The 25,366-nt window shown below is 43.6% G+C and overlaps 1 protein-coding gene across 1 annotated transcript in view; it reads left to right on the forward strand.

Moving 5' to 3' along the window:
• Nucleotides 1-416: 416 nt before the first annotated feature.
• Nucleotides 417-25,366, forward strand: part of LOC311115281 (plasma membrane calcium-transporting ATPase 1-like) — a gene marked incomplete at its 3' end in the record, with an annotated part of 51,393 nt that continues 26,443 nt past the window's right edge. The window contains exons 1-3 of the mRNA XM_084190476.1: nt 417-486; nt 11,732-12,185; nt 24,330-24,527. Coding sequence (XP_084046602.1) covers nt 11,999-12,185; nt 24,330-24,527 — 385 coding nt within the window. The remainder of the gene's footprint in view (nt 487-11,731; nt 12,186-24,329; nt 24,528-25,366) is intronic.

The following is a 25,366-nucleotide window of genomic DNA, read 5'->3' on the forward strand; positions in this document are numbered from 1 at the left end:
GAAGCATTGAATACATAGAAAAATCGCGACGTCATGGAAAGAATGACGTCAGGTTTGATTAGCCGCCGGGGAAGGTGGGTGGAGCTAACACAACCGACAGAGCCAGGGAGATATACACACAAATAAACAGATATCAGTGCACATTTAATGTTGGTTAAATCATACGAGGCAAGAACTGATCTTTGCATCCATCAGATTTTTATAAAGTAAGACGGGGCAAAGAGTGGGTGCTAGAGGATCTCCATCCGGGAATGGAATTGATGACGTAACCGTTTCCACGGGCGACTGATATGTTGGTTAAGCCAATGGGGATCTATATTGGCGTTCTTGCCCATCCCCCTGACGTGAATCACATGTCCCTTGCGATGTTGTGACAGTGTAGTGGGCGGGATTTTACCACAGATCGAGAAAGAGGGGCAGTCTGTAGTGAGAGACTGAGGAGAGCGAAAGAGAGGAAGGGCTCAGAGGTAATATTCGGAGAACGGAGTAAGTACTTTGTTAGAATTTTTTTTTGCACACAAATATATATTTCGATAAGTTGTGACATGGACACAAGCCAAGCTTTGATTCTGGTAAGCAATAGCGGGACGGTTTGGTTTTATCTCCTTACTACAGTTTTAGCTCAACGGTAAACGTTAGCTAGCTCAGTGCAGCTGCTCATGAGTTCATGTCTAGCTTCAAGCTAGCTTCCACTTGGGTAAGAAGATGGAACAACTGACATTGGGCTTCTGGTTCTTTACACCACAATTTGCTTCGGACATTAACCTACCTAACATTTTCCAACACCGGCTCTTAGTGACGAGTTAATGGAATTTCCAACGTGTTGTAACGCGTGAAAATACTAACTCGCGGGTGACTTGGTGTTTGAAAAGTTGTGTAGCTAAATAACGTTAGCGGTGTAACGTTATTTAGAAATGGGCTCGACTGCACACACTGTAGCTTTGGAGGAGCTCGTGGACAGGAGGTGGATGTTGAAGCCGAAGCCCTACTGTACTAAGCAGGAGTGAAAAATAAGCAAACATCGTGGTGAAAACCACTTGAAATAACCAAGTGGCTCAAATAGCTTGTTGTATTATTTGCGTGAGTAGCTAACTATGTGAACGTTATTTGAGTCCAGCCATACTAGTCGACTCGGACTCCAATTTAATTAATCCAGAATCATAATGGCTGGGTTCTTTTTACTCAGCCTGAACTTGCTATCGTAGTTGGCTAATAGTTGACTTGACACATGCAGTGCACTCCACAAGGAGTCGATAACCTGTAGTTAGGTTAGCGTAATTTAGATAGTTGGCTAGCTTTCTTGCTGCACAGGGACAATGTCCGTTTCTTTATGGTACTGTTACATTTGGTACACTATTTTTAATTGAGAAATTGTAGTTTGCTTACATTTTGCTTGGGTACATTGGCAATTTTGCCGGTTAGCTACCTAACATTAAGCCTCGACGACTGGCAGTCCACTTGAAATTATTCCATGGTGTTATTCCACTGCACTGGTCAGTTCTAACGTCAGGTGCCCAGTTGCTTAGCCAACGTTAGCTGGCTAGCTAGCTAACGTTACTCACTTGTCTATAACTACTAACGTTAGCTAGCTAGAGTAGTAACCAGTGGTTGCCTTGTGACATAGCCGACTTGTTAGCTAGGTAACATTAGTCCTGACTGACAGCAAATGTTACCCAGTTTAAACGAAGGATATAGCTAGCTAATGTTACTTAACTGTGTGCAGAAACTAGCTAGCTAGGTGAAGCTAGCCTAGCAGGTTAACGTTAGTGAACCAGCTGCTAACATTGTCCAACCTACCTTTTAACGTTAAATGTTTTGCAACCGTAGCTACGCCGCAACATATCGTTAAGTTAGCTACTAGCAGTTCTGTCTGAACTCTGTCTTTGGAACCTGTCATGCATATCAGCTTGCTGATATGCACTCTGGATAACAGCTGAGATAGCGAAGTTTCAACTTAGTACAGCTAAAGTTAACAAGTGACATTACCGCCGGTGTATCTATTTAGTTGCAGCATTGCCCATAGTTGATCCATCTAACTAGCTACTATCCATTACCCAGTCATGCTTTGTTTTCGCTCAGTGTGCCACCATTAGCTACCAACCTCACGCGTTATTTGTTCACGTTATGACTAGGCAACGGAACCGATCATTTGACCTTGACTACAGATAGTCCAAAGGCAATTTTCTCCATCTTCTCTTTTCCTACTGCAACGCTTGTGTACTGGTCCCAGTGTGATAGCTCGTCTCCTATCACGTTTTGGTGTCTTAAGAGAAGGGATCAGTCCTTATCCTATTAAATGGCACCCGGCTTGCTGCGCTTTGCCAGCAATGCATTCGAGTCTCTGTGCTGAATGCTGAGCTTCGAATGAACGCTGCTGGTTGACCATGTGGATTACAATCACTTATCGTTTGTGAATCTGTGTCTTCAAGTTGCAAACATTGGGAATTCCATTGATCCGTGCAACGCTTGTATTGAAGTCTAGTAATGTGCATTAATATGCATCCATAATATATTTGAAGAATTTGCAATGCTGGAGTCATGTAAGAGAGGAAAGGTGATAATTGGACAAGTTGTATAAAATAACGTTTTTAACCCATATCAGGGTAGGATATGAGTTTATGCTTGTTTTGGGTCAGGGTGTTCTGAGATGTGTGAAATATCATTGTTCTCTCTGCTGACTGCTGTCAATTATCAAGATTTCGTTGCATTCTGAAAACATTAATGGCATTCAATAGGAGTTGTATTTAGGAGTGGGATTTCTATCTTCTAGACATTTGCCTTTTAGAGATCCATACATTTTTTTTAATGATTCACCTCACCCATCAAAAAAACCAACCTTTGACAGTGTGTCTGAGGCTGTAGTTTTAACCAAAACTGTTGCTGCCACTCAGGAATGAACCAGATGCAGTCCAGCAGACTAAAACTGAGCATACAGTAATATAACCCTTCTCACTTGCTTTTGTCCCTGTTCAATTATTAAAATAGGTGTATGTTCTGTGTATTGCATAAGATTTCTATGCCAATGATTCATGAGGAGTTTCACGATCGACTGACTAATTATTAGTCTGCTACTAGTACTGAATAGGATTTTAAGTCATCTGTCTCTGGTCTTACATTGTTTTGGAAAGGAAACATATGCCTTTGAGTGGTTAAAGTGATTTGTTGTGCTTCAGTCAGAGGGTTTAACCTAATTAAATTGGTAGGCCGACATTACCTCAGTAGAATAGCTATAGGATTTCAGTCTTGTCGTCGTAACACATTTCTTGGTAAATTAGGATTATTGAGCAGCAGTAGGCTATGTAGTTAATATTAACGGAATTTAGAATAGACAGGTGTCAAAATATAACATGTATATTGCAATTGTCGAATAGTTACTATTAGGATTCGGTAGGTACTATGCCGTAACATTATTAACCTGTTAAACAAAGTTTCAGACAATGTGCTGTCTATTCCAGGTAATGATTTGGCCCTGTAGACCCTGCATCCCAGACTCATAGTTGATATGGACCCTGGCAGGGTTGCCTGATGCATGCTTACTTCACTGGCAACCTGCTAAACCATATTTCCCACTCATGTTGAACATTGTCTGTAATTTGCAGGAAATCTAACATACAACATCAAATCTAAGAAATTACTACTATAATCCTCCTGTTGTCTTACTATTGTAAGACCTACTAAGGAAACTTAGTAACCAAGACCCCTACTGTAAGAGGCAATGGCGCCTTTGTCACATTAATCTGAGGTGACATTCAACCCCATGTAGGCTCTCATGGAAAGCTAAATGTAGTCTGCTGTATTAAGTAAGCCTACATTGTATGATGCTGCTTTTTACTCACGCTGGAGTGTTGCGTATCTCCTCAATATTGTAAGGGCAAGGATATTCCACACTGCAGTTTAAGGGCAAGTTGAGTCTGACTCATGGTGGCTCAATTAGGCTAGAGTCTAAACAGCCACGAAAGCTCATATTTCCTTCTCTTTCGGATTTCTCACGTGTTCTCGTTTTAATCAAATTGGCATAGAGACATATTAAAGATAAAGAGCATTTTCTTAATTTAGGCAAAACATTTTTGTATGGATACCTTTTACATATGTATTTGTGTCAGTCTGCATATAAGAAAACAGTCCTGTTGGACAGCCCAGAGAGACATACAGTGAGGGAAAAAAGTATTTGATCCCCTGCTGATTTTGTACGTTTGCCCACTGACAAAGACATGATCAGTCTATCATTTTAATGGTAGGTTTATTTGAAAAGTGAGAGACAGAATAACAACAAAAAAATCCTGAAAAATGCATGTCAAAAATTTTATAAATTGATTAGCATTTTAATGAGGGAAATAAGTATTTGACCCCTCTGCAAAACATGACTTAGTACTTGGTGGCAAAACCCTTGTTGGCAATCACAGAGGTCAGACGTTTCTTGTAGTTGGCCACCAGGTTTGCACACATCTCAGGAGGGATTTTGTTCCACTCCTTTTTGCAGATCTTCTCCAAGTCATTAAGGTTTCGAGGCTGACGTTTGGCAACTTGAACCTTCAGCTCCCTCCACAGATTTTCTATGGGATTAAGGTCTGGAGACTGGCTAGGCCACTCCAGGACCTTAATGTGCTTCTTCTTGAGCCACTCCTTTGTTGCCTTGGCCGTGTGTTTTGGGTCATTGTCATGCTGGAATACCCATCCACGACTCATTTTCAATGCCCTGGCTGAGGGAAGGAGGTTCTCACCCAAGATTTGACGGTACATGGCCCCGTCCATCGTCCCTTTGATGCGGTGAAGTTGTCCTGTCCCCTTAGCAGAAAAACACCCCTAAAGCATAATGTTTCCACCTCCATGTTTGATGGTGTTCTTGGGGTCATAGGCAGAATTCCTCCTCCAAACACGGCGAGTTGAGTTGATGGCAAAGAGCTCGATTTTGGTCTCATCTGACCACAACACTTTCACCCAGTTCTCCTCTGAATCATTCAGATGTTCATTGGCAAACTTCAGACGGGCCTGTATATGTGCTTTCTTGAGCAGGGGGACCTTGCGGGCGCTGCAGGATTTCTGTCCTTCACGGCGTAGTGTGTTACCAATTGTTTTCTTGGTGACTATGGTCCCAGCTGCCTTGAGATCATTGACAAGATCCTCCTGTGTAGTTCTGGGCTGATTCCTCACCGTTCTCATGATCATTGCAACTCCACGAGGTGAGATCTTGCATGGAGCCCCAGGCCGAGGGAGATTGACAGTTCTTTTGTGTTTCTTCCATTTGCGAATAATCGCACCAACTGTTGTCACCTTCTCACCAAGCTGCTTGGCGATGGTCTTGTAGCCCATTCCAGCCTTGTGTAGGTCTACAATCTTGTCCCTGACATCCTTGGAGAGCTCTTTGGTCTTGGCCATGGTGGAGAGTTTGGAATCTGATTGATTGCTTCTGTAGACAGGTGTCTTTTATACAGGTAACAAACTGAGATTAGGAGCACTCCCTTTAAGAGTGTGCTCCTAATCTCAGCTCGTTACCTTTTCTAAAAGACACCTGGGAGCCAGAAATCTTTCTGATTTGAGAGGGGGTCAAATACTTATTTCCCTCATTAAAATGCAAATCAATTGATAACATTTTTGACATGCGTTTTTCTGTTTTTTTGTTGTTGTTATTCTGTCTCTCACTGTTCAAATAAACCTACCATTAAAATTATAGACTGATCATGTCTTTGTCAGTGGGCAAGCGTACAAAATCAGCAGGGGATCAAATATTTTTTTCCCTCACTGTATGCATATAATCTTACATTTTATTTAGTTTGAAATTAGCCTGGTAAATGCGTTTTTAATCTGTAGGCTACAATCTCAATTGACCACCCAGTTTATTTGCTTAAACCCAATCAAGGAGTGCAACATTTGACCGATATTATAATAATAATAATATGCCATTTAGCAGACGCTTTTATCCAAAGCGACTTACAGTCATGTGTGCATACATTTTTACGTATGGGTGGTCCCGGGGATCGAACCCACTACCCTGGCGTTACAAGCGCCATGCTCTACCAATTGAGCTACAGAGGAAACCCCATGATTAATCAGAAATAGTGGGGAGAGCAGGTCACACAATGGTAGTAAATGTCAGGGCAGCATGCCCTCAGGCTAGGGCTGGGCGATATGGACAAAATATAATATCACTGTATTTTTCAAATTTTTGGCGGTATTTTATGTTTTTGAATTATACAAGTTCTAAATGTGCTTTACGAGTAGTACGTGACCCTATTGTGGCAACACATACATACATACATACATACATTCTAAAATATTTCAATGGGTCTTTCTCCATTCTGATTGTTTTATACAGTTCAATTCAACTGAAACCAAAAACAATTCATCTATTTGCACTCATTTGAGATCATTTCCCACTGCCACCTAGGGCTGCACAATATGGGCAAACAATCTAGGCCTTATTTTTAACCAAATGTTGCAATTGCGATTTGACTTGCTATTTAGAGCAAAACACTTGGGTGAACTGTTGGAATCATGGAAATAGACTGATTATTTTAATTCTATAGTTAGAATATAATAGTGGGCACTTTGAATACAGCGTTTTGACATGACAACAAATGTAAATGCCAGGGAGGAGTACTTGTGATAGGGTAGGAACCAAAGTGTTGTGTTTCCTAGGGGACCCTATAATCTTTGGCTACATTGAATGTTTTCTCATAGCTACTTCATGTAGCTAACATATTCATGCTGCACGTATTCCTCTTCGATTTAGAAGATACTGTTGCACAAACAACATGCTGATTTAGGTCTACACCATCACTGGTATTATCAGGCTGTATAGCTAGTTACGTTTGCTCTGACTTAGTACATTTTATTAGCTAGCCAGCTAACTAGCGATTAGCATTTGCGGCTAACACGATTTAGGCCCAACTTGCTAAGAAAAGAAAAACTAGCCATCTGCAGATGTAAGAAACACAAACTAATAGTGTAATTATAGAATGCTAGTGGATTTATATTAAGAAAATGAAAACGGCATCGTTGTCATCAACATTGTTGCTTGTGCTGCATTGACCACGCAGACTGAACGAAAGTGTCTCTGGTCGAGCAACAACAAATGCACTCCTTGAGTGACGGGGGCGGGGCTAGGTCTGTGTGGAAAGCGGCGCGGAGAGAGATGACTCCAGTAGCGGAGTAAACTATCAAAATGGACGTTCCACGCGGCGTATCACATTTAATAAACCAAACATTCAAATACCGTTATAGAAGGTCAAGTAAAAACCCAAACCGGTCCATGCATCAATACCGGTGTATATAGTCAAATACGGCATACTGCCCAGCCCTACCTCAGGCCATAGAGCTGCCCAGCAGAGTCAGTTAAAAAAGGAGCCCAAGGGCTCTCATCTTCAAAGTTACTTGATCAAATATGGCCTGCTCTTGAAAATGAAGGACATACAAGTTAAATAAAACCCTAGCCTCCATAAATTTACCTCTATCCCCTTAAAAACCCCGAAGAGGCTCAATTGATTTCATTTGCTTGTACAGAAGAGAAAGTGGAGACGGAAAAGGAAGATTTTTAAATGTCCTCCCAGAGACGATCACAAGTCTCGATTTAAATTAGCAGAAGAGAACTGGGAAAAGGAAGTTTGTCGTAGAGTTGACGCCGGGTGGGGACACCTCTGCATGGTGTCGTGAATTGGCAGGCTGGTCGTGTAGGAGACAGAGTAAAGTAGAGAAGTGCCCAGTCTCTGGTGTGAAGTGGCCCTCTGATAGCACTGAGCCATGCTGCATGATATGAGTAAGTCTGGGTGCCTGCCTCTACTTTGTACCCTCCACATTTACATGCCCTGACCCACTTCAGCAGTGGCCAGAGTGGGGGGATGGGGACAGGGAGGGGTAGTCTGTGTAGGACGCTAAAAATACCCCATCCGCACCAGCAAGACCATAGCAGAGGGATCCCTGGAATTGCTGTCCTTGACTCACATCGAATAAGTTGGCATGTAGAGGGGTTCAAAGTGCCAACCATGACCAAGAGGGTTTCCTTAGTTTGGGGGCATTGCTTGGAAGTCCAGCACCACACGTTGTCATTTGAACAGATAACATTTGCACCATTTGGCCATAGAGAGCTGGTACATTTAATACTTTCTGCTCCCAGGAAAGGAGAAACTGCTGGGCTTTTTTATGACAAATGTCTATTCTTATACGGTTGTGAAACCTCAATAGCTTTCTTTGGTCTTCTCTTACTTAGTAAGGGTTTTGCTGGTGTCATGCACAAAGGGTTAACCTGGCTCCTGTCGTTGTTCAACCATACCATGCCAGCTGTTAGCTCAGAGATCCAATCACAATGATTTTCCACTGTTGTGACATGTGACCTGTTCCGCAACCCGAAACTGTCACCGCTCAGCAAATGTTGGCACTTCCTTCATCTTGGTGGTGCAGGCTCAGAGCATAAGATGTGAGGACAGGGGAAATGGAGTTGGGCCGCCACCATTACTTTGGGGTTGAACATGTGCGTTTGCTGGGTGCTGAGGGCAACTCAAATATGCCAACCATTTTTAGAGGGCCATTTAGGAGAAGAAAAAAAACGCATCGAGCGAGTCACACACAGCAATAGGCAAGTTAACATGGTAAGTAATCTGGGCCACAGTGGAAATTCACTTGAATTTGTCTTAAGTTGTGGAAAGATGCCGTTCCTGTCAGGCAGAATGCAAGTTGCCAGAGGGTTTCAATTAGTATAAATGGGCCACACTAAAATTTGAGTATAAGTTCCACTTAGGCAAAGGTAAAAAGTTTCACTTTGTGTTTTCACACATCTGACAAAAAATTTTTTTTAAACACTACCACATGAAATATTTTGGTGGAGACCTCTGCGTACCTTTCAATCTCACCCAAAACTTGTGGCCAGCACAAGGGATATTTCCCTCTCAAATGAGGTTTTATGTCACCTCAGAAATGCAACCAGCCCTGCAATTATGTTGTGTAAAGAATAATAAATCCTGCCCTTTTTCCATGGCAGATGGCTCCAAATAGAATTGACGAATGTGACCGACTAGTTTCCCAAAAATGAGTCTGAAAGTAGTGGGTTCATTGGGTTGCTCTCATTTGTCCAGTTACTGAGATTAAATTGTTACTTGTTGTGTGAATGTACCACATTCGCGCCCTCGTTAAAGCGCTCTCTTTCTGGGCGTCTTAAAATATGTAGGGATTTTGGCCTGACGCAGATACAATTATGATTATTATGTTCCTATCCGACTTTAAAAAGGGAAGCGCTCTCTCTCTCTCTTCTCTTCTTTTCCTCTCTTTCTCATTCAGTTCATTGTTACACCCAGACACTAATGCAGACAGTGAATAAAACCGACTGCCCAGCTGGTGATCTCTTTGAGAGAGGGAGTAGGAAGTGCGTCCCCCGCCTGCCCTACAGTGGTAAATTCCTTTCCTCTAGAGCAGTGATTCTCAAACCTCTCCATTGGGACCCCCAGCCGTTCCATGTATTTTATATATTCCAGAGTGAGCACACGTGATTCAACTTGTCAACTAATCGTCAAGCCCTTGACCAGGTGAATCAGGTGTGCTAGTTCAGGGCTACAACACATTTTTGAAACGTCTGGGGGTCCCGAAGAGAAGTTTGAGAACCACTGCCCTAGTGGATCCACTGGTCATTCACTGTCCTATTTTGCCCTTTAGCCAGTATACAGTGGGGAGAACAAGTATTTGATACACTACCGATTTTGCAGGTTTTCCTACTTACAAAGCATGTAGAGGTCTGTAATTTTTATCATAGGTACACTTCAACTGTGAGAGACGGAATCTAAAACAAAAATCCAGAAAATCACATTGTATGATTTTAAAGTAATTAATTTGCATTTTATTGCATGACATAAGTATTTGATACATCAGAAAAGCAGAACTTAATATTTGGTACAGAAACCTTTGTTTGCAATTACAGAGATCATACGTTTCCTGTAGGTCTTAACCAGGTTTGCACACACTGCAGCAGGGATTTTGGCCCACTCCTCCATACAGACCTTCTCCAGATCCTTCAGGTTTCGGGGCTGTCGCTGGGCAATACGGACTTTCAGCTCCCTCCAAAGATTTTCTATTGGGTTCAGGTCTGGAGACTGGCTAGGCCACTCCAGGACCTTGAGATGCTTCTTATGGAGCCACTCCTTAGTTGCCCTGGCTGTGTGTTTCGGGTCGTTGTCATGCTGGAAGACCCAGCCACGACCCATCTTCAATGCTCTTACTGAGGGAAGGAGGTTGTTGGCCAAGATCTCGCGATACATGGCCCCATCCATCCTCCCCTCAATACGGTGCAGTCGTCCTGTCCCCTTTGCAGAAAAGCATCCCCAAAGAATGATGTTTCCACCTCCATGCTTCACGGTTGGGATGGTGTTCTTGGGGTTGTACTCATCCTTCTTTTTCCTCCAAACACGGCGAGTGGAGTTTAGACCAAAAAGCTATATTTTTGTCTCATCAGACCACATGACCTTCTCCCATTCCTCCTCTGGATCATCCAGATGGTCATTGGCAAACTTCAGACGGGCCTGGACATGCGCTGGCTTGAGCAGGGGGACCTTGCGTGCGCTGCAGGATTTTAATCCATGACGGCGTAGTGTGTTACTCATGGTTTTCTTTGAGACTGTGGTCCCAGCTCTCTTCAGGTCATTGACCAGGTCCTGCCGTGTAGTTCTGGGCTGATCCCTCACCTTCCTCATGATCATTGATGCCCCACAAGGTGAGATCTTGCATGGAGCCCCAGACCGAGGGTGATTGACCGTCATCTTGAACTTCTTCCATTTTCTAATAATTGCGGCAACAGTTGTTGCCTTCTCACCAAGCTGCTTGCCTATTGTCCTGTAGCCCATCCCAGCCTTGTGCAGGTCTACAATGTTATCCCTGATGTCCTTACACAGCTCTCTGGTCTTGGCCATTGTGGAGAGGTTGGAGTCTGTTTGATTGAGTGTGTGGACAGGTGTCTTTTATACAGGTAACGAGTTCAAACAGGTGCAGTTAATACAGGTAATGAGTGAAGAACAGGAGGGCTTCTTAAAGAAAAACTAACAGGTCTGTGAGAGCCGGAATTCTTACTGGTTGGTAGGTGATCAAATACTTGTGTCATGCAATAAAATGCAAATTAATTACTTAAAAATCATACAATGTGATTTTCTGGATTTTTGTTTTAGATTCCGTCTCTCACAGTTGAAGTGTAATTACATTTACAGACCTCTACATGCTTTGTAAGTAGGAAAACCTGCAAAATCAGCAGTGTATCAAATACTTGTTCTCCCCACTGTAGGTTGGGTCATTTTTATCACGGACCATTTGAATTGCCTTTCTTCATACAAAGCTGCCTTTTACATGTCATCTTTCCTGCCGTTTTTTGACTTGCTGATTCCGGTGCACCCCTCTGTCCGGCTCGAACATGGCACATTCCCTTCTGATGATTCTAAGAAATTAATCAAATAGAATCCTCCTTCAGACAGGCTGACCACTGCTGTGCTTTATTCTGCACTTTGGTCTCTAACATTGGGGGGGGGGGGGGGGTAAAAGATGAATGGACAGGGCTCGGTTATTAGTCTTTGCCAGTGACCTGGGGTTCCTACAATCTATTTTCAGAAGGGAGCTGTGAAGTGAAACGACTACAAGCGTCTTTGCCTGATAGTTTGGATTATATCATCAGTGTGTTGCCGTGACTTTCATAATAAGTGCTGTTATTGAAATGAAACATGCCATTTGAATTCTGAATGACCAACGTTATGTGTTTTTTCTCTTTCAGATCCTTGTATGCTGTCTTCTCTCTGAGTCTGCGTGTGTGAACCTCGGTGAACATGAAAGAATAGGGCACGCCACGGTCTGAGGGAAATGGCTTTTGATCTGTCCAAGTCCTTCTACCTGGAGTCTCCTCACTTCACCACCATCCTCCTCTGAAGGACCTGTAGCTGTTTATGGGAACTACTACTGGGCTTGCTCGCAGAGGATTTTAGCTCTCCCTTTGGGACACCATTTTTCACCGTAGCCGACGGTGCGCGCGCAGAGGGACGTTATGGCGAACAACTCGTACAGCGGAGTGAAGAACTCCACGGCCAACCACGATGGGGACTTTGGTTGCTCGCTAAAGGACCTGCGGTCTCTCATGGAACTGCGGGGGGCAGAGGCAATAGGCAAAATCAGGGAAAGTTATGGGGATGTTCAAGGACTCTGCACCCGATTGAAAACGTCACCTGTAGATGGTAGATACCGCCTCGTTCTATTTCTCAACCAATTCACCTTCATCACTCTTCATTTGATTAGATCTGTTGTTCTTGAATGCTAGTTGTGAATGCTAGCTTAGAGAGCATGTCATTGGGCTGTGTCATCCACAGCACCTTGACATCACTTCCTTGGAAAGCTGGTATCCTAGTAGACAGGTGGCCGGGGAAGGGTGGCACTGACCCGGTCCGGGCCTTGAGCTATTCCGGGGTCTATGTATCTCGCTTGCTCTCGCTCTCTTTTTTTCACCTCTGATGTGCGGAGGGAGGCTTCCGACAGACCAGCTGTCTGCCTGGGCACCGTACCAGACTCTGCAGGTCAATGTTCCACATGTGGGGACAGGACAGGATGGTGTGCACGGCTAGTAACTGGTTTAACGTTGTGGTGTGGGCAAGACATGAGCTCATCTCCGGAACTGGTCTGCTACCCTGTTCCGTTGTGCAGCTTTCCAGCAGCATGGCATGCTTTTATCCCCCTTTCAACATGCCCTGGAGACGAGAGTTGAAAAACACTTAATTACCAGAGTCTGTCTTTTTGCTGTAGCCGGTGCACAGGTCTCTCAGGGCTCTCCCCAGCAATGTCTTGGTCCGTGTAGCAGCTAATCTTAAAAAATGGCACTGCTTTTTTAAGTGTGTGTGTGTGTGTGTGTGTGTGTGTGTATGTATATATATATATATATATATATAGATAAGTCACCACCACCACTGCAATATTTATCCTATTTTTATAAGGTGGTTCAGGCAGTACCACTGTTCCGTTCCTCAGGGACTATCCCTGTTGTCTGCTTTATATCCTGTCTGTGTGTGTAGACGCTGATCCTCTCTGTCCACTCAGCAGATCTGGCCATGCCAAGCGTGTGGAAAAAGTGCCAAGTCACTTTACATCAGGGACTTGCTTGTGTAGAGCCTCTCCTGCATACATTGGTTTACCGCTCTCTCTCCAGTCCCCACATAGAAGTTGTTGTGCCTAATCGCCGGCATGACCTGGTTTGAACTCTTGGGGGAGGGGATTTTCGGTTTGATCCCAGATTAAAACGGCACTGCATATCCACCACAGTCAGTGCCATGCAGTGTTTCAATGCTAGTAATGAATGGCCTGTACCACATCCGTTTTGTAGGTTGTGTAGGTTCTACAAACCCCTGTGCCACATTCATTTGTTGGTTTGAACTTCAGAAGTGGCACAGGGGGTTGTGGGTTTGAACTTCATATGTGGCAGAGGGGTTTGTTGGTTTGAACTTCATATGTGGCAGAGGGGTTTGTTGGTTTGAACATCAGATAGGTTTGTATTAGAGTTAACATACCATGATGTTATAGTATATGCAATATTTCAATGATTTGGACAATGGTTGCCCCATTCTTTCATGCATAATCCTTTTTAAAAAACAACGGTTTTCTCATATTCATAGCTGACATTCTTTGAAAAGGAAAAGGCTCAACACTCACTCACCATTAAAAATGCATTGTTTTATTCAAGTTAAAATTAACTTTTCCGCCATCAATGGTCTTCATCAGAACCACACACACCTGGCTTTGTACAAGGATTGAATATCTGCTCAAAGCTGTTGTGATTTATTGAAAAAGGTTTTGCAGGGTCGGTAGCTGAGACTGGTGTCTCAAGTTTTATTTGTCACATGCACAGTGAAATGTTTAACTTGCAGGCCCTTCCCAGCAGTGCATTATTCAATATCAAAGGAGTAGAACTAAAAAACCAACATGAGAAATAAGAAAGGAAGCAAAAAACTGTAGAATGGAAGCTATATAGAGGGTCGGTGCCAGTACCAGATTTACAATGATCATCGTCTACACATGTGTCTGAGCATCTGTGTCAACCGGTTGAAATGCCGAACAGAAAGACCGCTCATACTTGAGGCTTGAATGATCTCAAATGCCCTAGATCAGTCAGTTATGGTACTTGTCCTCTCCTGCCCTTTCAGTGAGTATTGAAACACCAAGATGATTAACAACCAGAAGTATTTAGGCCTAGTCATAGCTGGATTCTGTTCTGCCTGCTCAGTGTCAAAAGTGCCAGAGTAAAGCTCCAACTGGGGGGGGGTTTAAATGTGTAAATTGCAAGGATTTGTTGAGCTTTGTATTTGGATGTTTTTGGTGAATTGTAAAGTTTGTATAACTTGTAATGACAAAGCAGGGGATCTGTACAGGGCCATGCCTTGTATGATATTGTGGTTGTTAGATTTATTTTGTCTTGATGTATGCTAGCTAGAGACACAATGTCATGTAAGTAGTCATGCCAGTTGGTGTTTTATTAAGGATAAACAGGGATGAGATCAGATAGGGTTATCTGTCTATTTAGTTAGGCCTAGTGCATGTTCAGAAACTTTAAAATCATCGCTTTCATTTCCGCTGACAGGAATTTACAGTATAATTAATTGCACTTTTTTGGATGGCTAGTCTTTTCTGATAGAACGTTCCTCTGAGAAACTTGTTAATTTGGAAAATGAATGATTCTCTACCCATCCACCTATATTTGACAATGTACACTTGAGTTTACACAGCTTGCTCTCCTTTCAAGTGACCATAGCTTACATCCACTGTAGTGCCCTTCCCGGTGTCATTTGAAAATGTTCCCAGTGTGAAAATGTTCTCAATTAAATTCTAATTCTCATGTTCTGATCGATTGTGATGTCATTTTGTAAAATTTCTCACAGCCTGAAAATTGTCACAGTTCAATAATTGCACGCACGTCTGCTTATGTGGATGGCTGAGCTCGTGCGGATGTCTCTCCACACCCCACACCCTCGGCCTTAATTAGCTAGCTATCGTTTATTTAGCTACACAAACAATCAAACTGCACACCTCTGAGAACAAGCCATCTCGACCAGCTTGACCACTAATTATGCTAGCTCGCTAGCTAGCTAATTAAGGGTGAGGGAGGGTGTGGAGGGAGACATCCGCACAAGCACAGCCATCCACATAAGTAGACGCGTGCAATTATTGAACTGTGACAATTTTCAGGCTGTGAGAAATGTACATGTCACAATCGATCAGAACAGTCAAAACAATCAGAACGTGAAAATTGGGAACATTTTGACATGACACCCTGCCCCTGATAAGCTAGAGTAGCTCCACATTGTTTCCTCCACAGCGTGTGCAGTGCAGCAGCTCCACTACTTGGCTGGGTGCCCCAGAGTTTTTGACACATGTATTTCAATCAGCTCATTCACTATTGGCCAGGAAATTAAGCCGTCATTTAAGATTACTGCCAGCTTGACAATCGAAAGAGGATTGCTAATTAGTTAGTAGGCTATTTCTCCATTCTAAAGCCCAGTCCTTTCACAAATCTTTTGACGACTTCCAGCTTTTATTTGGAAAATCTGCTTTCTTTACTGGTTACACCATTACTAGGGACAGCGTTGAAATTTGTTTTAAAGGGAGCAGGCCTTCCTACAACCCTTGAATGTCACACTATATTTAGCCCAGAATACTATATGTACCCACCAGACCTCCACAAGGCTATTTTCTACACTGTAACCACAATCTTTCCCCTCTTACTAGAGCCAGTAACATAATTCGCAAGGATGTTTCCACCTATTATTTCAGCACTGAACAGACTGTTCTTCTGTCCCTTAACCACATTATTCTGCATAAGCTGAATTTCAAATAACTCTGCCCCTGAGCAACAATATTATTGACAATCTTAGGGGTCGCGTTAATGCATAATTGTGTTTTTCACACAGAAAAAAAAGAAAACACATAAGAAATCTTGCTGCGTTTTGTAATGCTTCTTATTGTCATTTCTGCTGGGCTTCAGACTAATTTTGTGCTTTAGTTGCGCTTCTCCACTCGGATGAGAAATCTTGGCTCTCATCGTCAGACCAATCAATTTCCCACATAAAGGAACTACCATTCTATCAGCAGACAGTGCTCCGACTGACGTGTAGCTACTTCTCCCTGTGTTATTTTCTCCAGTAAATGCAAGATTAACTGGCTACATTCTTTCTATGATAAACATTAGAAATATGATGGCCATACATTGTTTTTGCGAAAAAGACCTTGCTTTTTCGTTCTAAACTAATATACGTGTGGCTGCTAGCCAAAATAGCGTTGCACTTCGGTTGTCATCTGATGATAATGAAGCCATTTTCTGCTGAATGTGTGCACTGTTTTGTGTGAACTATAGTTGCTCACCCCTAATCACTATTGAAGCAAAAAAAACACTGAGTTTCAATATAAAACGCTGGTGAAATAGTTTAAAATGCAGATATTGATGGTCTGCGTTTTCAAAATGCAGATTTCTGAAAGCTATGCAATCCCTGAATCTTCTCAGATTGCCCGCTCATTCTTTCACTATTGTTCGAACTTCAGAGTAGACGTATTTTGGGTGCCACTACATTTATCTGGTGATATTGATCTCGTCTGCCTGCAGATTGATTTACCTGTTGTAATCTCTGGCGTTAAAGTCCCTTCAGCAGGGTAGTTGATTGCTCACTTCTGGGGTTGTCTTATTGGTGATTTTCATGATGTTTTGTTTTTGACCCTACCTGTACTTTTAAGCTGTGTCAGTCTTGCTAGTATTGTTCTCTTTTGAAACCAAGGCTATGTCTTTGACACAGCATCTCTGGTAGACTTTGCGCAGAATGCCGATGGAACACAAGTATGTTTCCTAATTGTTAGGGCAAGATTGTCAGAATGAAAACGTATCTTGCTTCCATCAACTACTGTCTATAGCACTACACAGCTGATTCAAATAATCAAAGCTTGATGAGTTGCTTATTTGAATCAGCTGTGTAGTGCTACTGTCCTGTTGTTTTTCACGCCAACCCTAATCTAGTGCACCTGATTCTAATAATTAGCTGGTTGATAAGCTGAATGAGGTTAGTTACAACTGGGGTTGGAGTGAACCTACAGGAGGGTAGCTCTCCAGGAACAGGGTTGGAGAACCCTGGTCTATAGTCTACTGCAGTGTTTTCCAACTCCATTCCTCCAGTAACCCCAACAGTACTCATTTTTATTGTAGCCCTGGACAAGCACACCTGATTCAACTTTTTTTTTTCTCACCTTTATTTAACCAGGTAAGCCAGTTGAGAACAAGTTCTCATTTACAACTGCAACCTGGCCAAGATAAAGCAAAGCAGTGCGATAAAAACAACAACACAGAGTTACATATGGGGTAAAACAAAACATAAAGTCAAAAATACAACAGAAAATATATATATACAGTTTGTGCAAATGTAGCAAGTTATGGAGGTAAGGCAATAAATAGGCTATAGTGCAAAATAATTACAATTAGTATTAACACTGGAATGATAGATGTGCAAGAGATGATGTGCAAATAGAGATACTGGGGTGCAAATGAACAAAATAAATAGCAATATGGGGATGAGGTAGTTGGGTGGACTAATTTCAGATGGGCTGTGTACAGGTGCAGTGATCGGTAAGGTGCTCTGACAACTGACGCTTAGTGAGGGAGATAAGTGTCTCCAGCTTTAGAGATTTTTGCAATTCGTTTCCTGTCATTGGCAGCAGAGAACTGGAAGGAATGGCGGCCAAAGGAGGTTTTGGCTTTGGGGATGACCAGTGAGATATTCCTGCTGGAGCGCATACTACGGGTGGGTGTTGCTATGGTGACCAATGAGCTAAGATAAGGCGGGGATTTGCCTAGCAGTGATTTATAGATGGCCTGGAGCCAGTGGGTTTGGCGACGAATATGTAGTGAGGACCAGCCAACAAGAGCGTACAGGTCACAGTGGTGGGTAGTATATGGGGCTTTGGTGACAAAACGGATGGCACTGTGATAGACTACAGTGTGTTGGAGGCTATTTTGTAAATGACATCGCCGAAGTCAAGGATCGGTAGGATAGTCAGTTTTACGAGGGCATGTTTGGCAGCATGAGTGAAGGAGGCTTTGTTGCGAAATAGGAAGCCGATTCTAGATTTAACTTTGGATTGGAGATTCTTAATGTGAGTTTGGAAGGAGAGTTTACATTCTAACCAGACACCTAGGTATTTATAGTTGTACACATACTCTAGGTCAGACCCGTCGAGAGTAGTGATTCTAATCGGGTGGGCGGGTGCCAGCAGCGTTCGATTGAAGAGCATGCATTTAGTTTTACTAGTGTTTAAGAGCAATTGGAGGCTACTGAAGGAGTGTTGTATGGCATTGAAGCTCGTTTGGAGGTTTGTTAACACAGTGTCCAATGAAGGGCCAGATGTATACAAAATGGTGTCGTCTGCGTAGAGGTGGATCTGAGAGTCACCAGCAGCATGAGCGACATCATTGATATACACAGAGAAAAGAGTCGGCCCAATAATTGAACCCTGTGGCACCCCCATAGAGACTGCCATAGGTCCAGACAACAGGCCCTCCGATTTGGCACATTGAACTCTATCTGAGAAGTAGTTGGTGAACCAGGCGATGCAGTCATTTGAGAAACCAAGGCTATTTAGTCTGCCAATAAGAATGCGGTGGTTGACAGAGTCGAAAGCCTTGGACAGGTCGATGAAGACTGCTGCACAGTACTGTCTATTATCGATCGCGGTTATAATATCGTTTAGGACCTTGAGCATGGCTGAGGTGCACCCGTGACCAGCTCGGAAACCGGATTGCATAGCGGAGAAGGTATGGTGGAATTCGAAATGGTCGGTGATCTGTTTGTTAACTTGGCTTTCAAAAACCTTCGAAAGGCAGGGCAGGATGGATATAGGTCTGTAACAGTTTGGATCTAGAGTGTCACCCCCTTTGAAGAAGGGGATGACCGCGTCAGCTTTCCAATCTCTGGGGATCTCAGACGTTACGAAAGAGAGGTTGAACAGGCTAGTTATAGGGGTTGTGACAATTTCGGCGGCTAGTTTTAGAAAGAAAGGGTCCAGATCGTCTTTGCAGCTCTTTCAGAACATCAGCTGTCTAAATTTGTGTGAAGGAGAAGCGGGGGGGGGGGGGGGGGGGGATGGACAAGTTGCAGCGGAGGGTGCAGAGCTGGTGGCCGGGGTAGTGGTATCCAAGTGGAAAGCATGGCCAGCCGTAGCAAAATGCTTGTTGAAATTCTCGATTATTGTAGATTTATCGGTGGTGATAGTGTTTCCTAGCCTCAGTGCAGTGGGCAGCTGGGAGGAGGTGCTCTTATTCTCCATGGACTTTACAGTGTCCCAAAACTTTTTGGAGTTAGTGCTACAGGATGCAAATTTCTGTTAGAAAAAGTTAGCCTTTGCTTTCCTAACTACTTCCTGACTTCTCTGAAAAGTTGCATATCGCGGGGGCTATTTGATGCTAATGCAGTACGCCACAGGATGTTTTTGTGCTGGTCAAGGGCAGTCAAGTCTGAGGAGAGCCAGGGGCTATATCTGTTCTTAGTTCTGTATTTTTTGAATGGGGCATGTTTATTTAAGATTGAGAGGAAATTACTTTTAAAGAACAACCATGCGTCTTCTACTGACGGAATGAGATCTATATCCATCCAGGATACCTGGGCCAGGTCAATTAGGAAGGCCTGCTCGCTAAAGTGTTTTAGGGAGCGTTTGACAGTGATGAGGGGTGGTCGTTTGACCGCGGACCCGTTACGGACGCAGGCAATAAGGCAGTGATCGCTGAGATCCTGGTTGAAGACAGCGGAGGTGTATTTAGAGGGTAAGTTAGTCAGGATGATATCTATGAGGGTACCCATGTTTACGGATTTAGGGTTGTACCTGGTAGGTTCGTTGATAATTTGTGTGAGATTGAGGGCATCTAGTTTGGATTGTAGGATGGCCGGGGTGTTAAGCATATCCCAATTTAGGTCACCAAGCAGTACGAACTCTGAGGATAAATGGGGGACAATCAATTCACATATGGTGTCCAGGGCACAGCTGGGGGCTGAGGGGGGTCTGTAGCAAGCGGCAACAGTGAGAGACTTATTTCTGGAAAGGAGGATTTTTAGAAGTAGAAGCTCAAACTGTTTGGGCACAGACCTGGATAGTATGATAGCCTGCAGAGCTCTATCTCTACAGTAGATTGTAACTCCACCCCCTTTGGCAGTTCTATCTAGACGGAAAATGTTGTAGTTGGGGATGGACATTTCAGAATTTTTGGTGGCCTTCCTAAACCAGGATTCAGACACTGCTAGAACATCAGGGTTGGCGGAGTGTGCTAACGCAGTGAATAACTCAAACTTAGGAAGTAGACTTATGATGTTAACGTGCAGAAAACCAAGGCTTTTACGGTTACAGAAGTCAACAAATGATAGCTCCTGGGGAGTAGGAGTGATACTGGGGGCTGCAGGGCCTGGGTTAGCCTCTACATCACCAGAGGAACAGAGGAGGACTAGAATAAGGATACGGCTAAAGGCTTTAAGAACTGGTCTTCTAGTGCGTTGGGTACAGAGAATAAAGGGGGCAGATTTCCGGGCGTTGTAGAAAAGATTCAGGGCATTATGTACAGACAAGGATATGAGTACAGTGGAGGTAAAGCGTTGGGTAACAATGAAAGAGAGAGCATCACTGGAGGCACCGATTGAGCCGGTCTCGGCGTGTATGGGGGGTGGAACAAAGGAACTATTTGAGGCAGTTTGAGAGGGACTTGGGGTTCTACAGTGAAATTGTATAATAAGAACTAACTGGAACAGCAATAGGCAAGGCATATTGAAATGGGAGAGAGGCATAAAGCAATCACAGGTGTTATTAGAGAGAGCTAAGACAACAACTGGTAATGGTGATGAAAGTTTGGGCTGAGGCTAAACAGAATAAACAGGACAGGGTACCGTGTAAAGGAACAGTCCAGCAGGCATCAGCTGTGCAGCTGAGTGATCATAAGGTCCAGTGAACAGCAATATGTGAGTCCGAGAGCAGATTAAATTGGTGCTTCAGCACAGCGAGCAGGAAGCACGGTTGTAGTTTGCGTGTGCTAGCGAGCCGGGCTAGCAGATGGATCTTCGTGGTCGTCGCAACAGGAAGCCTGTTGAAACCACAGACGATTACGTCGGCAGACCAGTCGTGATGGATCGGCAGGGCTCCGTGTCGACTCTAGGAGGTCCCGTCCGGTTGACAGAGAGGTAGATAGCCAGGAGATGTGCTTGACTCAAGGCTAGCTCAAGGCTAAGTAGCCAACAACAACGTTCATATGGTTGCAGCTAGCTAGTTGCGATGATCAGGTGTTAAAGGTCCAGTGATTTAGTGATTCCGGCAGAAAATCCGATAGGTTCTGGGTCGATAACTCGCTGTGCAGACAGTGCAGACTGGCCGATAATAGTCCAGACTAGAGCTGGCTGGTAGGTAGTGCAGGCCACGGACAATGGAGAAAAAGCCGCTAACGGTGGCTAATAGTGAGTAGCTAGTTAGCTGGTTAGCTGGCTACTCTCGTCCGGTAGACAGAGCGGTAGATAGCCGGGGCTAGCTCAAGGCTAAATGGTGCTACGGGGGCAGTGGTGATTAGCCTACAGCGACATCCATTCGGTTGCGGCTAGCTAGATCCGGTGTTAAGGTCCAGTGATTCAGTTATTCCGGCAGAAAATCTGATGTTCTGGGTAAAAACCGCTAACGGTGGCTAATAGCAAGTAGCCAGTTAGCTGGCTGGCTAGTTTCAACTGGAGATTCTAGATAAAGGTGAGTAAATAATAGAATCCGTTCCACATTGAGTGAGGCGGGTTGCAAGAAAGTATATTTAGTAGAAGGATGAAAAGTGTGATAGGGAAATATATACGTAAAAATAAAATACAAAAAACTGGCTATTTACATGGACACACAAGAGAACACGACCGCACTGCTACGCTATCTTGTTAACTAATCATCAAGCGTTGAATGAGGTATGTTTGTGCCGGTCTACAACCAAAATGTGTACTGTTGGGGCTGCTGGAGGACTTACACTGTACTAGTAGTAGCAGGTTTGTTATAAAGCTGGACGCCTGCTAGGGGAAGCTATTCCTCCGTAGACTTCTAGATGTCTCCACTCTCTGTCTGCAGAGATCATGTATCCATGGCTGTTTTGCCCAAATCATTTTACCACCTGCACCACGAGTAAAGTCCAGAGGGCTAATTTTAAACCACAGTGTAGGGAGAATAGGACAGTACTTGGAGGGGTTAAGCGGGGACAAGTTGATTATTAAAGAGTTAATGAATAGTCGCACGGGTGACTGGTGATGGACTTTCAAATAGCTAAATGATTCAAACGCTAACATGATTTTAACCTTTTGTTTGTCATACGTCCTCTTGCCTTAATCATTCTCTTGTCACTAATGTTTATTTCACTAATGCGGAGATGGGGGGGGGGGGGGGGGGGGGGGGAGAAAGCGGTGGATTGTGGAAAATGGAGCGAGTATTAGCTGTCAGCGTGCTTTCATTAGAGGCTGGTAATGAATCAAAACAGACTGTGAAGGACAGCCGGCTAGAGAGCTGTGCGGCAGCAGCACGATAAACCTTAGCCTTTGATCGTGCTGTAAATGGTGAGTCATCACCAGCAGCACCTCATCCCCGCGCGCGCAAACACACTGGGGGAGAGAGAGGGAAGACTGCATTATACCTCCCTCCCTGGCTGGCTGACTGGCTGCCCCTCGACACACTACTTTAACATGTAAACACACACGCAGTAATATAGATTTATAACGAGATACAGTTTGATGCATACATAGACATCAGCTATAAAACGTCCCTTTTTTGATCTGGAAACGATCAGTCAAATGACTGTCATGGGGTTTACGTTATAGGCTAATTGCTGTAAGTAGGCTAAGAGCAGCAGCGCAATATTCTAGTGTATTGCTCGCTACTTGTTGTTCTGTGGGGTGAATTCCGGCATGCTATCTCCACCATGAGATTGATGTAATGCTGTGAATAGAGTGGTCTTGACGTGGCCAAATTGCCTCATCTCTTGTACTTGAAACATTACACCGGATGTTCCAGTAGCACATTCAAAAGTTGATTCTGACAGCTCCTTCTGGCAGAGAATCGTATCTCAGCAGGTGTGCATGCCCCCTCTCCTCCCTTGTATCCTTCAATCTCCTCGTCCTTCTCTATTCTATATTTCACTCTCCTCTCCTTCTCCACCCCACTGCTGCTCTGCAATGCTGACTAATTTCCCACTGCTACACGTGATGTCATTGCTTGCCTGCAGACTCTGTGAGCCCTTTGCTGGCCCTTCTGCTGCTGTTCAGTCTCCATTCATTAGACTGGGAGCCTAAGCCTCCCGACTGACTCCCTACAGCTTGCCTACAGCCTCCCAGTCTAGTCTCCCACTCTTCATTAGTCCATGTCTGTCTGTCTCTAGCTATCTCTCATCTCTCTCTGTTGCGCTCTCTATTTCTGCTCCTAGAGCCTGCTTATAACCCCCCAATCTATCTCCCAGATCACTATTGATTAGTCTCTTCTCTCTCTGTCATTCTCTGTCTCCCTCTGACTCTCTGCCTCCACAGTTCAGTCAGTCAGTACGCTTAAATATAGGTTGAAAAGCCACATCAAATGTATGAAAAGTATTTTGAATTTGACCTTTGCCTGTGGAGAGCAGGCATTTGAATGAGCTGCACGGCAAGCGAAATGCTCTCTGTGCACACAAATGAATGGGTCCACAGAGCAGTCGGGCCTTGTCACGTTGAATAAGGTGAGATAATGATAGGGCCTTGCTGTGACTGTCTGAATGTAAAAATTATCACTGCATCTCCAGTTATCAATCTGTTTATTCAATCACTGGCGGGGGAAAGTCACTTGTGTGATTTGTCTTAATAACATGTAGGTTTTCTGACTGTCCTCAATTATATATATATATATATATTTTTTTATATATCCTGGAATTCTACCCTTAAAATCTGAGAGCGTAGCTCCGGTTGACTTATTTTGCAGAAGTAGAATGTGTATTGTCGCCGGGTGGCATTGTTGTCTTATAGTGTGTTTATTTGGAACTGCACGGCCTGTCAGAAACACTGATGCCCTGTGGGTGCTTGTTTTCAGGAGCCCTGCGACAGAATACGGCTCTCTGACCTACCTCAATCTATTCTGTCTTTCTGGTCCTGGCTGTTTTCATTTAATTCATTCACCAAATGTCTACATGCATCGTTGTCGATGAGGTTAATGAGGCATTGGATATTACCATTATTTTCCAGAGTTGGTGGTTGTGGTAATGGTTGTCAAAAATAAATGTCAATGGTACTAAGAAAATGTAAAAACACAAATGCACTGGCTTAATCTAATTCCATCTCTCTCTTTTCCCCCAGGTTTAAGTGGGCAGCCCGCAGACATCGACAAAAGAAAAGAAGTGTTCGGGCAGAACTTAATACCTCCGAAAAAGCCCAAAACATTTCTTCAATTAGTTTGGGAAGCATTGCAAGACGTAACACTGATTATCCTGGAAGTGGCAGCCATAGTTTCATTAGGCCTTTCTTTCTATAGACCTCCAGATGCCGAACGAGAACGTAAGCAACACCTATTTACCTCTTCTACTTGATGCCTAGGCAGTAATGGAGGTAACTCAGTGGTTTTCTGACCATCCTGTGCTGGCTCTGATGTTTTCTTTTTAAATCGGAGCACTTCGGATTGGCCTGATAGTTTATAAACCACCTACAGTGACTTCAGAAAGTATTCACACCCTTTTTTTTTTTTTGTGAACTATCTAAATAGAATGCCCCAAACATAACGCGTTGTATTCAGGACAAAGTTAATTCCTTTGCCACATTTTTTGCAGTTTTACTTTAGTGCCTTATTGCAAACGGGATGCATGTTTGGAATATTTCTATTCTGTACAGGCTTCCTTCTTTTCACTCTGTCATTTAGGTTAGTATTGTGGAGTAACTACAATGTTGATCAATCCTCAGTTTTCTCCTATCACAGCCATTAAACTCTGTAACTGTTTTAAAGTCACCATTGGCCTCATGGTGAAAATCCTGAGCGTTTTCCTTCCTCTCCGGAAACTGAGTTAGGAAAGACACCTGTATCTTTGTAGTGACTGGGTGTATTGATACACCATCCAAAGTGTAAAACTTCACCATGCTCAAAGAGATATATAATGTCTGCTTTTTTATTGTTATTTTACCCATCTACCAATAGGTGCCCTTCTTTGCGAGGCATTGGAAAACCTCCCTGGTCTTTGTGGTTGAATCTGTGTTTGAAATTCACTGCTCAACTGAGGGACCTTACAGATAATTATATGTATGTATGGGGTACAGAGATGAGGTAGTCATTCAAATATCATATTAAACACTATTATTGCATACAGTGAGTCCATGCAACTGATTATGTGACTTGTTAAGCAAAT

This window comes from Coregonus lavaretus (assembly GCF_964263955.1).
Source record: "Coregonus lavaretus genome assembly, contig: HAP1_SCAFFOLD_1972, whole genome shotgun sequence".
NCBI lineage: Eukaryota > Metazoa > Chordata > Actinopteri > Salmoniformes > Salmonidae > Coregonus > Coregonus lavaretus.